The sequence below is a fragment of the Zingiber officinale genome, chromosome 3A (genome assembly GCF_018446385.1).
Source record: "Zingiber officinale cultivar Zhangliang chromosome 3A, Zo_v1.1, whole genome shotgun sequence".
NCBI classification, from domain to species: Eukaryota; Viridiplantae; Streptophyta; class Magnoliopsida; order Zingiberales; family Zingiberaceae; genus Zingiber; species Zingiber officinale.
In genome coordinates this window covers 143,616,064-143,630,622 of record NC_055990.1, presented here as the reverse complement: position 1 = coordinate 143,630,622, position 14,559 = coordinate 143,616,064, and the positions used below count along the sequence as shown (strand labels likewise).

At 38.5% G+C, this 14,559-nt stretch overlaps 1 protein-coding gene across 1 annotated transcript; it reads left to right on the top strand.

Annotated features, from left to right (window-relative positions):
- The first annotated feature begins 13,781 nt into the window (after positions 1 to 13,781).
- LOC122054090 (zinc finger AN1 domain-containing stress-associated protein 15-like) lies at positions 13,782 to 14,189 on the top strand. Its single transcript, XM_042615928.1, has one exon. The coding sequence runs from the start codon at positions 13,782 to 13,784 to the stop codon at positions 14,187 to 14,189; it is 408 nt and encodes a 135-aa protein (XP_042471862.1).
- Positions 14,190 to 14,559: the final 370 nt, after the last annotated feature.

Below are 14,559 nucleotides of genomic sequence, written 5' to 3'. Positions count from 1 at the left end.
CTTTCTCTCGCGGCGCGACGGCGATTCCTTCTCGGGTGAAGACGAAGCTGAGGCTAGGGTTTCATCTCTGGCGGCCGACGAGCACCCTTTTCCGCGAGCTCTTTCCAGATCCGAGCTCCTCTCGTCAAGAGGCAGCTGAAGCCACGAGGAAGAGGCCGAGATCGTGAGCTCCTCCGAACCCTAGAAGCAATTTTTCCGGCTGTGAGTCCAAGAAAACCTAAGGTAAGTGTTATTCACCTGCAGTAAGAGTAGTTCTCAGATCTTTGTGTTTTTGATTTCCGAAGCTTGCTGTAAAGATTTGTTGATTTTGGGCTTGTTGCCGTGAATTTCAAAGTAAGGAGATGAGTTGTTCAGGTTAGGCATAGGGTTGTTTTCTTTCCTCAGGCCTTGTAATTGGTAATTCCGATTTTTGAGTTAGTTTTTTCTATTGTGATCTTAATGGTCATGATCAGTTCATATGGAGTTTATAGGTTTCGGATTTTCACTACTAGACAATGAACATAGAATGACTTGAATGAAATGTTTAGATTAAGCATGTAGTTTTCTGTTGAATTATTGACCTTAAACAAACTGCTAGATTTACATGTTTATTATCATAAACAGATTTTAATTTGTTATCATGTTTACAGCAGGCACGAACATATTTACATGTCTAGCAAGCACGAACAGATTTAGTTACCGTGAACCACAAAGAAAAATAAAAGAAAATAATTAAATGGAATAGATGAAGCCCTTGTAATTAGCATTGCAATTACATTCCAGTTACTTGAGTATGAGATTCGGATAGTGAGGTTAAGCGATAGAAGAGGATTGTTAGTTGGAATGTTATGGGGTTGATGAGTTTTATTAAACTGCGATTTGAGGATTCGAGTTGTATTGTTCATGTTGGAAAGTCATGATTGTTTAAGTAGTTGTGCTCTAAGAAAGGCTAAGTTGAAGTATTGTTGGGATTTAGTCCTCTTCCTTGCTTTCAGAACATGCTGTAAAGATTAATGGGGTTACTAGAGGTTTTCGCTGAGCTATTTCTGGACAGAATTGTAGTGTTCTAAATGAGTTATCCTTGTGTGTTTTTCCTCATGCTTTGGCTGCTGTAAAGAATTGTTTAGATGGGCAAGAATAGTTATAATTCTGGGATTTTAGAAAGGTTTGGATGAAATTGGTTTGATGTAAGTTTGGGTTCTATATTTAGGAAGATAATTCCTGTACCGATTATTGAGGTTAGTTTAGTCTAAAGGTGAGAAGTATGTGAGTGATTTAGTTATGCAAGTAATAAGTTCAGAATAGAAGTTTAGTTTAGAAGATGAGAAAAGAGATTTACATGTTGATAAATATAGATTTTATAAAGTATTAATATGCAGATTTTAGTTAAGCTTAAGATGCAGATTTTTGATAAGCTTAGTATGCAGATCTTAGATAAGCTTAGTATGCAAATTTTGTTAAGCTTAGTATGTAGATTTTAGATAAGCTTAGTATGCAGATTTTAGATAAGCTTAATATGCGGATTTTAGTTAAGCTTAATATGCAGATTTCTGTTTAAACTTGTATGCAGATTTTGTTTAAGCATTGTAGTGTTAGAATTTGTTTAAACATTTCAGTTTTGTAAGAAACATTCTTTTATAAGAAAAGTATAAGAAAGATTAAGAAAAGAAAGAAAGAGGCCAAGGCCTTAAGTAGATCCCAAAGTCAAGACTTTAGGGATTTTGGCACACAAGGTGCTTATTAAAATACCAAGGCATTATATATTAGAAGTATTAAAAGATAATGAGTATTTTACTTTTATCAGTGGCATTGTACTAGACTCTCAGTTGTCCTTGGGCTGGGCTCCCATAGTCGTCCCTAGGTTTAGATAACCTAGTAGTAATGGCACGGCCGACAGTCGACGATCGACGACCCGAGGGTCGCCAAATGGGCCGCCAAATGGGTCGGGTCGTTACAAAAGTAAAAGCAAGTACAGTTGCTGGGCCCAAGAAGAAGTTGATTATTATTTTAAAGTATTATAAGTATAAGTTTTTGAACAAGTAAAACAAGTTTTACATAAGTATAAAGTATTAAAGAATAAGTTTTAAACAAGTGAATTAAAGAATAAGTTTAGAACAGATGAATTAAGTTTCACTTTGTTTTAAAATCAGCAAGTTGAGTTTTCTTTTATGCTAGCATGTTATTTAGATTAGCTTATTGTTCTCTGTTATTAGAAGAGCATGAGTAGCTTTACATGTTTAGTATTTCAGTATGTTTGTTTCTTTTACTAGTAGATGAGCATGAGTAGATTTCCTTTTGAGCATTCAGTTTTAGTTTTCAGCATATTCACATGCATATCGAGTTTTTGTGAGTTAGATAGCGCTTACTAAGTAAATTTTGCTTATAGTTTGCATTTTCTCTTACTGCAGATACAGGAAAGGAAAAGATATAGAAAGGAAGGCGACAAGGAGGTGCTCGATGAATGTGTGATGCTAGGACTATGGAAGCCCTGGGACTTAGTTAAGAATTTGTTTAGATTAATTTTTAATTAGGATGATAAGAAAATTTGGAAGTAAGAAGTTGTAATTCATTATTAAGTTTCCACATTTTAGAATTTGGGATGGTATATGTTATTTTGATGTTATTAGGACATAGTAGATGAATTGTAATATTGTGTGATGATTTCTGGTATAGTTTTATTTTGTTTTGGATTATTTACTGCATGAGTTGCTTGATAGATGTTCCAGCCGCCTGTGGCTGAAGTATATTGTGTTTGTATATCAGTTTAAGGTCACCGGTACAGGGGAGATTCTGCCGAAATTTTTCGGTAGGGTTTCCATGTGGTTTTTAATTATACCAGTTAAGTAGAGTTAGTAGTTAAGTAACGGTCACTCTTAGAGAGTAGTAGAGTATTAAGAAGGGTGGTCATTACAGTTGGTATCAGAGCAGTTCCCATTCTCCAGCATCACACACATTAGCATCATCCTTGCCGTCTTCAAGTAAGAAAGTATTTAAGTTTTTCCTTTTATGCTTTCTTTATTATTTGCAGTATGGAGTAATAGTGTAACGACCACCCTTCTTACTACTACTCTCTAAGGGCGACCATTACCTATCTATACTCTACTTACTAGTGTCACTGACGCTATTATTAGAGTCAGTTAGATTTATCACAGTTCAGAGGAATTCCTACCGAAAAATTTCGGCAGAGTCTCCCCTGTACCGGTGACCAAATCCATAATACAAGCAATCTATACTCAGCCACAGGCGGCTGAAACATATATTTTCACAACCACGCAGCAATAATACACACTATAACTAAAAGAAAGCTATTCTAGCAATAGTAACCAAACATAACTCCAACAGTAGGACATATCAAGCTACAAATACGAATTAAACTTCATTACAATCTCAACTTCATAATAGCATTTAAGAAGAAAACTAAAAACATAAACTGAAACTCTAAACAGGTAGGTCCTGAAAATTTGCTAGCAAACTCTGGATCTCTCCATAGTTCAGTCACCACACACATCCATCATCACCACCACCCTGTCGCCTCCCTTCATATCTTAGCTTTTCCTTTATCTGCAGTAGGAGGAAAAAGAAAAGTATCTATAAGCGAAAACGCTTAGTAAGTACTAATCTATCTCACAAAACTCGAAATGCATAAATAAAATGCATAAGTGCTGAAACTGAAATAATAATAAAGCTATCTGCATGTGCTCATGGTATACAGAAAATGAACAGAATACAAATCATACTCAGTATCAAGCAGAATAACGAGAACTAACAATGTAAACTTAGAATCAAAGAAAACTAACCATTCTTATTTATTCTAAGCTTGGAACTTATTTCATTTCTTGTATCCTTGTGTTAGAAATCAACCTTTTAATTTCTATCTTTTACTTTCTTCTTCTTTCTTTCTTCCTTCTTACTCAACTTTTCTTTTCTTTGGTTTTCTTTTCTGGGGCCCAGGCCTAGTACCAACTCATGCGCGTTCCCTAATAGGTTGGGGTTGCGAGCCACCAATCCTAAAAGAGCAGACCTCGGTCTACCAGGGCCAAGACCTCGGAAATGGTCACCTGGATTTGTTTAACGACAAGCTCTTGGATGTCGGGTACTAGCCTCTTGCTTGACTTACTTGTTATCTTTCTTATTCTTTTATCTTCCTTATTATCTTTTATTAAAGATTGTGGGAGTCCTTTAGATATACTTAATAAGTATAGGTGTATACTCAACTAACCATGCTATATAACAGAATAAAACAAATAACTTAAAGCTTACTGATCATGCTACAAGCTAACTAAAGAAAGCAATTTAAAGCCTTTGAATCATACGGTGAAAACATGGCAAAGGATGCTGTTTTAGTACTTCTAAACATGCTGTAAAATCAAGCATGGAATGATTCTAATCATGCTATAAATAAAGCAAAAGAAAGCTAATTCAAACTTGCTAATCATGCTACAAAATAGAGCAAAAAGGAAGCTAATTTTGGACTTCCTAAACATGCTGTAAAATAGGGCAAAAATGCTACTTTAGGGATTCTAATCATGTTATAAAGCATAGACAAAGAATACTACTTTAGGGCTTCTCAAGCATGTTGTAAAATAGACAAAGGATGCTACCTTTAAGGCCTTTAAACATGCTATACAAAATAAGGTAACATGCTACTTTAACTATGTACAACATGACCTTAAAGCAAGGAAATTCATGTACAACATACAACTCAAAGCATTCAACAGCAAGCCAAGACAATGCATCCTTAAGCGAACTCATGGCAGCGACATGGGATAACTATAATGATCTGTTCGGTATGATCCTAAACAGGGCAGCAAGGAATCAACCGAAACTCCACTGTGCACGGCCAAAATCCCTAGCAATAAATAAGGATAGAATGCATACCATTCTACTTGGCACTAGAATCATACTACATGCTCAACTAACCTAAACGAAACCTTGATTTCCCTGTGAAGCTCACGGCAGAATACCCAAAAGAAAGCCAAAGTCCCCCAATTCTTTCCACATAGAACTCACGGCAGATTCAAACACAAGGAGAACCAAGACCTCAAACAAGGGATGTTCGGTCTGCTGCAATTGGAGCATGTCCATTCCCAAAACTCAAAACTCTACTGCAATTAGGTATAACCGTTCGGCTTGACAAACAGAGCAAGGAAGGAAAACCCTAGCATAAAGTTCTACTCGGCACTATGAAAACCGGAAGCAAAGAAATCAAATCGAAACCCGGAGCAACTCCTACCGCAGGTGAGTAGTACTTACCGCCGGTTCTTGGACTTACAACCGAAGGAGAGGAAGGTCTAGGGTTCCAAAGCTTGAAACTTTTGACTTCTTCTTGTGCCCGCGCGCTCCCCTTGACGAGAGAAGTTCGGCTTCGTGAAGAATCCGTGGAGGAGAGAGCTCGCCGGTCGCCGGAATCGCCTAGGTTTGAGCTGCGATTTTCGCCCGAGGAGAGGAGACGCCGTCGCGAGGGAGGAGAGAAAATGTTTAGGTTTTCTAAAATCCCAAAACTTATTTCCTTTTATAAGTAATCGGATATAACTCAACTATACTATAACCTTATTTAACTCTATTTGAGATTAACATAAATCTCTTATCCCAGCTGGTCAAGCCGGTTTGGCTTGGTTTGGTCCGACCCGAGGTCGCGGGTTCGAACCCCTTCTCCAACGCTTTTTGCTTAAACTTCTTTGGTTTTGTAAAAATACTAAACGACCTCCAAAAATTACGTAAAAATACTCTAAAAACTCCTAAAAATCTCTAGAATATTTTAAAGGCATTTCCAAATATTTTTATGGCCCTTTAGAACTTGAAATGAGAAAAATTGGGTCGTTACAATCCCCCATACCTTATAAAAAGTTCATCCTCGAACTTAGAATAGCTCTGGATACTTCTGTCTCATACTGTCCTCCCGCTCCCAAGTGATTTCCTCGTGCTTCTGGTTCTGCCAGACGACCTTCACTAGTGGTACTTCTTTATTTCTCAATCTCTTGACTGCTCTGTCCACTATCTGTGTAGGTCTGCTCTCATAACTAAGATCCTCTTGGATCTGCACTGACTGAGGCTGAATCACTTGGCTCGGGTCATGGAGACACTTCTTTAGCATAGAGACATGAAACACATTGTGTATTGCTGACATGTCTTGTGGTAAGTCCAGCTACTTTCCCAATCCTCTCTATGATCAGGTAAGGTCCTACATAGCGAGGACTTAATTTGCCCTTCTTGCCAAATCTCATCACTCCCTTCATAGGAGCGACCTTGAGGAAAACTGAATCTCCTACTTGGAATTCCAATGGCCTACGGCGTGTGTCAGCATAACTCTTCTGTCTGCTCTGGGCAGTCTCGATTCTCTGTCTGATTTTCTGGATTGCTTGAGTAGTCTCGTCTATCACCTCTGTCTGAATGCCTAGCTCTGCTTCCATCTCTTTTCTCTCTCCTGCTTCTTGCCAGCATATGGGTGATCTGCATTTCCTGCCATAAAGTGCTTCATAAGGTGCCATCTTGATGGTGGCCTGATAGCTATTGTTGTAAGCGAATTCAGCTAAGCACAAATACTTGCACCAACTTCCTTTGAAATCTAGCGCACAAGCTCTGAGCATGTCTTCTAAAATCTGATTCACTCGCTCTGTCTGTCCATCAGTCTGCGGATGGAAAGCTGTGCTGAACTTGAGTTTGGTGCCTAGTGCATTCTGAACGCACTCCCAAAAATGTGAGGTGAAGCGCCCATCTCTATCAGAAACGATAGATTTAGGAACTCCATGAAGTCTGACTACCTCTTTAACATATAGCTGGGCCAACTGCTCTATGGAGTGGGACACCTTGATGGCTAGGAAGTGAGCAGACTTGGTCAATCGGTCTACTATTACCCATATCGCATCATATCCACTGGTGGTTCTTGGAAGACCTGTTATGAAGTCCATGGAAATGTCTTCCCATTTCCATTCTGGTATTGGGAGAGGCTGGAGAACTCCTCCTGGTCTCTGGTGTTCTGCTTTGACTCTCTGGCATGTCAAGCAGGTACTGACATACTTAGCTACATCTCTTTTGAGTCCAGACCACCAGAATCTCTGTTTCACGTCTTGATACATCTTGGTAGAACCAGGATGCATGGAATATGGTGTACTGTGAGCTTCCTCTAAGATCTTCTTTCTCAGTTCCTCATCATTGGGCACGCAAATGCGACTCCCCTGATAAAGAATTCCGCTATCTGTCACTCTAAACTCTGAGTTGTCTTCTTTCTGTATCCCTTGCTTGATCTTCTGGATATCCGGATCTTCACTTTGCTTTCTCTGTATCTCCACAAGCAATGTGGACTCTAAGGTCAATGCAGAGAGCTGTCCTTCGATAATTTCAAGTCCAAAATCCGACATCTCCTTCTGCAGTGGCAGGGCTAATGATGACAAAGACATCAGGGATGCACTGGATTTTCTGCCGAGTGCATCTGCCACTTTGTTAGCTTTGCCTGGGTGGTAGAGAATTTCACAGTCGTAATCTTTGACCAATTCCAGCCACCTACGCTGTCTCATGTTTAAGTCCTTCTGAGTGAAGAAGTACTTAAGACTCTGATGATCTGTAAAAATTCTACACTGGACTCCATACAAATAATGTCGCCAGAGTTTAAGTGCAAAAACTACAGCTGCCAGCTCGAGATCATGAGTAGGGTAGTTCTCCTCATAGTCTTTGAGTTGTCTGGAAGCATAAGCTATGACTTTTCCTTCTTGCATGAGTACAGCTCCTAAGCCCATCTTGGAAGCATCACTGTAGATGTCGAAACTCTTGTCGCTCTGTGGAACAGTCAGAATGGGAGCACTGATCAGTCTCTTCTTTAGCTCTTGGAAGCTCTGCTCACATTTATCTGACCATTCGAATCTCTTGTTCTTTCTGGTGAGGGCTGTTAGCGGAGAAGCTATCCTGGAAAAATCCTCCACGAACTTCCTGTAGTACCCTGCTAGACCAAGGAAGCTTCTGATCTCTCTGACGTTCTTGGGTCTACTCCAGTTGTTGACTGCTTCCACTTTAGCTGGATCCACTTGAATACCTTCTTTGGAAATAATGTGACCTAAAAACGTCACCTGATTTAACCAGAACTCGCACTTTGAGAATTTAGCATAAAGCTGCTTCTGCTGAAGAGTCTGCAGTACTATCCTCAAGTGCGTGTCATGCTCCTCTGGGGTCCTTGAATAGACCAAAATGTCATCGATGAATACAATGACAAATTTGTCAAGATATTCTCTGAACACTCTGTTCATTAGGTCCATGAAGACCGCAGGTGCATTGGTCACTCCAAATGGCATAACTACAAACTCGTAGTGTCCATATCTGGTTCTGAATGCCGTTCTGGGTATATCTCTTTCTTTCACCTTCAGCTGATGGTACCCAGAGCGCAAGTCTATCTTTGAGAACACCGTCGCTCCTCGTAACTGATCAAATAAGTCATCGATCCTGGGAAGGGGGTACTTGTTCTTGATTGTCACTTGATTCAAAGCTCTGTAGTCTATGCACATCCGCATTGTCCCATCTTTCTTCTTGACAAACAACACAGGAGCTCCCCAAGGTGAGTGACTAGGGAGAATGAAGCCTTTGTCCAGTAACTCTTGTAGTTGCTCTTGTAACTCCTTCAGCTCTGCTGGAGAGATGCGATACGGAGCTTTCGAAATTGGACCGGTTCCAGGAACCAATTCAATCTCAAATTCCACCTCTCTGTTGGGAGGTAGTCCAGGTAGCTCTTCTGGAAATACTTCTGGATACTCGCATACTACCCGGACCTCCTCCTGCTTGAGTCCCTTCTCCTCTTCTGCCTTCACTATGTATGCAAGAAAACCTGCACACCCTTTAGCTAACATCTGGTGTGCTGCTAGGGATGAGAGGAGCTTCTGGGTCTTCTTCCTTGGCACTCCTGAGATGCAGATTTTTGATAAGTTTAGTATGCAGATCTTAGATAAGCTTAGTATGCAGATTTTGTTAAGCTTAGTATGTAGATTTTAGATAAGCTTAGTATGCTGATTTTAGATAAGCTTAATATGCGGATTTTAGTTAAGCTTAATATGCAGATTTCTGTTTAAACTTGTATGCAGATTTTGTTTAAGAATTGCAGTGTTAGAATTTGTTTAAACATTTTAGTTTTGTAAGAAGCATTCTTTTATAAGAAAAGTATAAGAAAGATTAAGAAAAGAAAGAAAGAGGCCAAGACCTTAAGTAGATCCCAAAGTCAAGACTTTAGGGATTTTGGCACACAAGGTGCTTATTAAAATGCCAAGGCATTATATATTAGAAGTATTAAAAGATAACGAGTATTTTACTTTTATCAGTGGCACTGTACTGGACTCTCAATTGTCCTTGGGCTGGGCTCCCATAGTCGTCCCTAGGTTTAGATAACCTAGTAGTAACGGTACGGCCGACGGTCGACGGTCGATGACCCGAGGGTCGCCAAATGGGCCGCCAAATGGGTCGGGTCGTTACAAAAGTAAAAGCAAGTACAGTTGTCGGGCCCAAGAAGAAGTTGATTATTATTTTGAAGTATTATAAGTATAAGTTTTTGAACAAGTAAAACAAGTTTTACATAAGTATAAAGTTTTAAAGAATAAGTTTTAAACAAGTGAATTAAAGAATAAGTTTAGAACAGATGAATTAAGTTTCACTTTGTTTTAAAATCAGCAAGTTGAGTTTTCTTTTATGCTAGCATGTTATTTAGATTAGCTTACTGTTCTCTGTTATTAGAAGAGCATGAGTAGCTTTACATATTTAGTATTTCAGTATGTTTGTTTCTTTTACTAGTAGATGAGCATGAGTAGATTTCCTTTTGAGCATTCAGTTTTAGTTTTCAGCATATTCACATGCATATCGAGTTTTTGTGAGTTAGATAGCGCTTACTAAGCAAATTTTGCTTATAGTTTGCATTTTCTCTTACTGCAGATACAGGAAAGGAAAAGATATAGAAAGGAAGGCGAAAAGGAGGTGCTCGAAGGATGTGTGATGCCAGGACTATGGAAGCCCTGGGACTTAGTTAAGAATTTATTTAGATTAATTCTTAATTAAGATGATAAGAAAATTTGGAAGTAAGAAGTTGTAATTCATTATTAAGTTTCCGCATTTTAGAATTTGGGATGGTATATGTTATTTTGATGTTATTAGGACATAGTAGACGAATTGTAATATTGTGTGATGGTTTCTGGTATAGTTTTCTTTTGTTTTGGATTATTTACTGCATGAGTTGCTTGATAGATGTTCCAGCCGCCTGTGGCTGAAGTATATTGTATTTGTATATCAGTTTAAGGTCATCGGTACAGGGGAGATTCTGCCGAAATTTTTCGGTAGGGTTTCCATGTGGTTTTTAATCATACCGGTTAAGTAGAGTTAGTAGTTAAGTAACGGTCACTCTTAGAGAGTAGTAGAGTATTAAGAAGGGTGGTCGTTACAACAACAAACGTGACTAAGACTTCTAAGAAGTCTAAGAAAGTCACTAAGAAGGTCACAAGGGAGGCAATCCCTAGAGTTGACCTAGAAAAGGTGACCAAGGCTTCTAAGAAGCCTAACAAGGTCATTAGGAAGGTATCTATGGAAGTTATCCCTAGTGAATACCTAGAGCATCCAATGAGCACCAATAGGTTTTGGGTTCGTAAGAGCATTTTCTCTACTCCTTAGATGAGTTAGAGAGTGTCAATTCTAATTGAAAGGGTAGTTAACCCAATCATGATGAAGTTGACACTCGGAGAGCATTTTTAAGGTTTTTATTAACCTTTGAAAATGAAGTGGATTTTCATTTACTTTTGGAAAGAGTAAAATGTGCCATAATTTGAGAAAATTAATTTTAAATTAAATTGGCACAATTGGGAGAATCATAAGAACTACCAAGTTGGGACTTTGATATGTTCTTAAGGAATTAAAGGTAAATCCGGGCCTAAAATTTGAAGTGATTACTCCTTTAAAAGAGTAAAATGTGCCATAGGTTGAGGAATTTGATATAATCTTGATTGGCACAAGAAATTAAGTGTAAAGAAATGTCAAGCTGGGTTTTGGCATTTTCTTGGGAAGTAATGGGCAATCTAGGTTTTAATTTTAAGTTAGCTAAGGTTTAAGGACACTTAGATAGATAATCTAGGTACTTTATTTATGCTAATTTACCATGCTTTGTTTGCCCATCATATGCCATGACATCATATTTTGCATTCATGCCTTATTATGAAAAATATAAAAAAAAAATACCATGTCATGTCATACATACATCATGTAGTTGTAGGAAATTTTCTTTTGAAAATTATCTATTTTGATGTATGCCATAATTCATCATGCATTAATTTTAAATTACTTGTAAAGTAAGGATAAATGGCATTCACTAACGAGTAACATCCTAGGTGGATGTTCATAATTTCAAAATGCCTAGATAGACATGCATGATCCCTAGTTTAGGGCAAAACCAAACTTTACATCTCACAAAGAACTATAAGGTGATTTGTATGTGTTTTTATTACATATTAGATACTAGTGAGATGTTAGGATGATGAACAAAACTCAAGATGTTGAGTTAGTACATTCTCATGAGTTTTAGGTTCATCAAAACACATAGTTATGTGTTTTCCAATCATTGGGAAAGCTAATGTACAAGTCATGTGTATTGAGCCCAAAGAACATGGTTGTATATTGGTTTTGAAAATCATTTTAAAATGCTTTTGGAAAACATTGGTAAAGGCTATCTTTTGATAGTAATCATCATTGAAAAGTTAGACACAAACTAGAAGAAAACACTAAAATTTTTACAAGTTTTTCAAGGTTGTGTTAATTTTTGAAAATAGGAAGTATTTTCATAGAAAACTATTTTTCCTTGATAGTATATAACCCTAAGGAATGTCTACATGAATTTTCATCATTTTTGAAATTTTATAGAATTTTAGGGGAGTTTCTGAAGTTTATTGAAAATAAATTTCAAAAATTCAGCACTTCAATCGATCACCCGATCGATTAAAGTCCCCCAATCGATCGGGTGATCGATTGAGAAGGGTTTTCCCGCGAGCATAAGTTTGCTGGATCGATCCACCAATCGATCCACACTGTGTGAATTGATTCATGGATCGATTGAATAATGGTTCAATCGATTGGGACCCGACTCCAATCAATTGAGATGTTGATTTTGGCTGGAAAGCTTAATTTAATCATTTAAAACTATTTTTAGTCTAGCTAACCATTCATAACCCCTTGAAACACCTTTGTATACATTTAGGGGGAGTTTTCATGATGAAAACAACGATGGATTGGTTAAGGAAGACTAAGTAGAAGTTTAGGTTGAGGTTTGGTTTCATTATTGAAATTTTTGAACCTCAAAACTTTTAAATTTGGGTTCCTAAAGGTTTAGGGACTCCAAGTCATTGTTGGTGCAATGATAGAAGTTACATGCATGTCTTTAGGGGGAGTTACTCTTTAAGGACATGAATTTTTTTTTATACCTTGGAGGGTGGTTAATCTTCTTTAGTGAAAATACTCAAGGTAGGGCATTTGAGCACAATGGAGAGTGAATATATTCATTTATTTAAGTTGTCAATGCTCAAGGATGAGCATCAGGATAATAAAGGGTATGAGACCCTCATTGTGGTGTTGTGAACAACGACTGAAGTTGTGAACAACGTTGGGTAACTCTTCAGGGGGAGAGTTTTTTATGTATGCCAATAGGTGGAGAATGTGGGGTTTAAGTTAGGCCCTTATTCATGCTGTGGCATGAAGGAAAGTTGAGGCTATGGGATTAGCCTAACTTAAAGGTATTGTCAAACATCAAAAAGTGGGAAATTGTTGGTGCAATATTCCCTAGGTAAAGGTTGACCTGGTTGACTATGCTTGAGTTGGCTCAAGCTTGAGTCTTGATATTTGGGTTTCAATGTTTGACAATACATAGAGATTGCAAGTGTAATCGTTCATCAAGGGAGATTGTTGGTACAATTTCAGATTGGGTTGAATAAGAGTCGAGTAGGTCAAGGTTGACTAGATACTTGACTGGGAAAGTTCTAACTGGAAGGTTAGGCAGATGGAAAGTCCTGGTGAGTGAAGTCGGGTGAAAGACCTAGTGAGTGAACACTACAATAAAAATGTTAAAAGACAACACCCCTACGACAACGGTTTTAAGAGAAAGCGTTGCGTATTTGCTCAAAGACAACGATTTTTGCCAAAACCATTGTCTTTGAACTCCCTATTAAATATAAAAGACAACGGTTTTGTGAAAACTGTTGTCATTGAGAGACTTCTTTTTAAAACGACAACACTTTTTACAACGGTTTTATAAACCGTTGTCTTTATCCGCGTTTTTAGGGGTTACAACAATAGTTTTGATAAAACTGTTGTATTTGACTTTGGTCTTTTTTCCCCTCGCGCGCAGTTTTTGCTTTCCCTCTCTCTGAATATCTTTTCAGCGCCGTGTCTTCCCCTTCGTGTTCCCGAACCCTAGCCATATTTCTTTCCCTCTCCTCATACAATCTCTTCACGCCATCTTGTCGACCGACCGTCCGCCTCCGCTGGATCTTCCTCCACGACGCGCGGTGTGCTCTCCTCTCATTTCTTGGTGAGCGGATTTCTGAGCTCGACGAGGCCCTTTGATCGTATAAAGACGCCCGCCGTCTCTCGATTTATTTGTGCCCCAGGTATAGTTTTTTTTTTAAATTTTTCTGATTTCCCGGAGAAAAATCTCAGATTTGTTCTATTTCAGCTCGTCGATCTCATCATCTCCCTACTTGTTGAGTCTGTTTGTTACCCTTGCAAAGATGGTTTCTTTTTCGTTGAATTAATCAAAAGATTTTGTTGATTTTTGTTTCGATTTGGTCCTGAAATTGAAACAGATGGCAGGGGAAAGGTGTGATCTTAACAAGGATGAAGCGGAGATTCTCAAACCTTCTTCCTCTTCTTCTTCCTCTTCCCCTTCCATTTTGCCGCAGCTTTCCCCTCAAGGATTTGAAGCTCCAGAGAGGCCTGAGAGATTCCAGGCACCTACTGTTCCGATTTCCTGCCCGCCGAAGACTGAGGAAGACTGTCGTCCATCCCCGACCATTCAGTCCATTAAGCATTGCTTGATCTGCAGGAAAAGGGTGGGCTTGACCGGCTTCTGGTGCCGCTGCGGCGATCTCTTCTGCAAACTTCACCGGTACTCTGATTCCCATGACTGCTCATTTGATTACAAGGCGGATGGAAGAGAACAAATCGCCACGGCAAATCCTTTCATAAGAGCTGCGAAGATCATTAAAATATGAGCGTTTCTTTTCCTTCTTTTACTCAACATTTCTTGAAGTTAACTGGGTCTAGCTACTTCATCTTGCAGTCTGATTGAATTGCATTATCTCTGAATTTTTTTTAGAGATTTGTCCAACTTTATATGTGTCATTAGATACACGGACCCACGGGTGCTTGAGATACATGAAAGCACCTACTGTTTTTTTTTCTCAAAATGACAACAAAAAAGATTGTATGTGATACATGAAAGAATAGTTATTTTTTATTGGCTAACTTTGTTGTTAGTAACTATTTTGTTTGTTTGAGCATTTCAGGATGATTACGTGCAACAAAAAAGAGAGGGGAAGCTGCAGTTTGAAGGGGTTTGTTTTTATTTCCCTACTGTTGAAT

Excerpts from the sequence above, each read along its gene's own strand:
- LOC122054090 (XM_042615928.1), top strand. The coding sequence starts at position 13,782 with ATGGCAGGGGAAAGGTGTGATCTTAACAAGGATGAAGCGGAGATTCTC.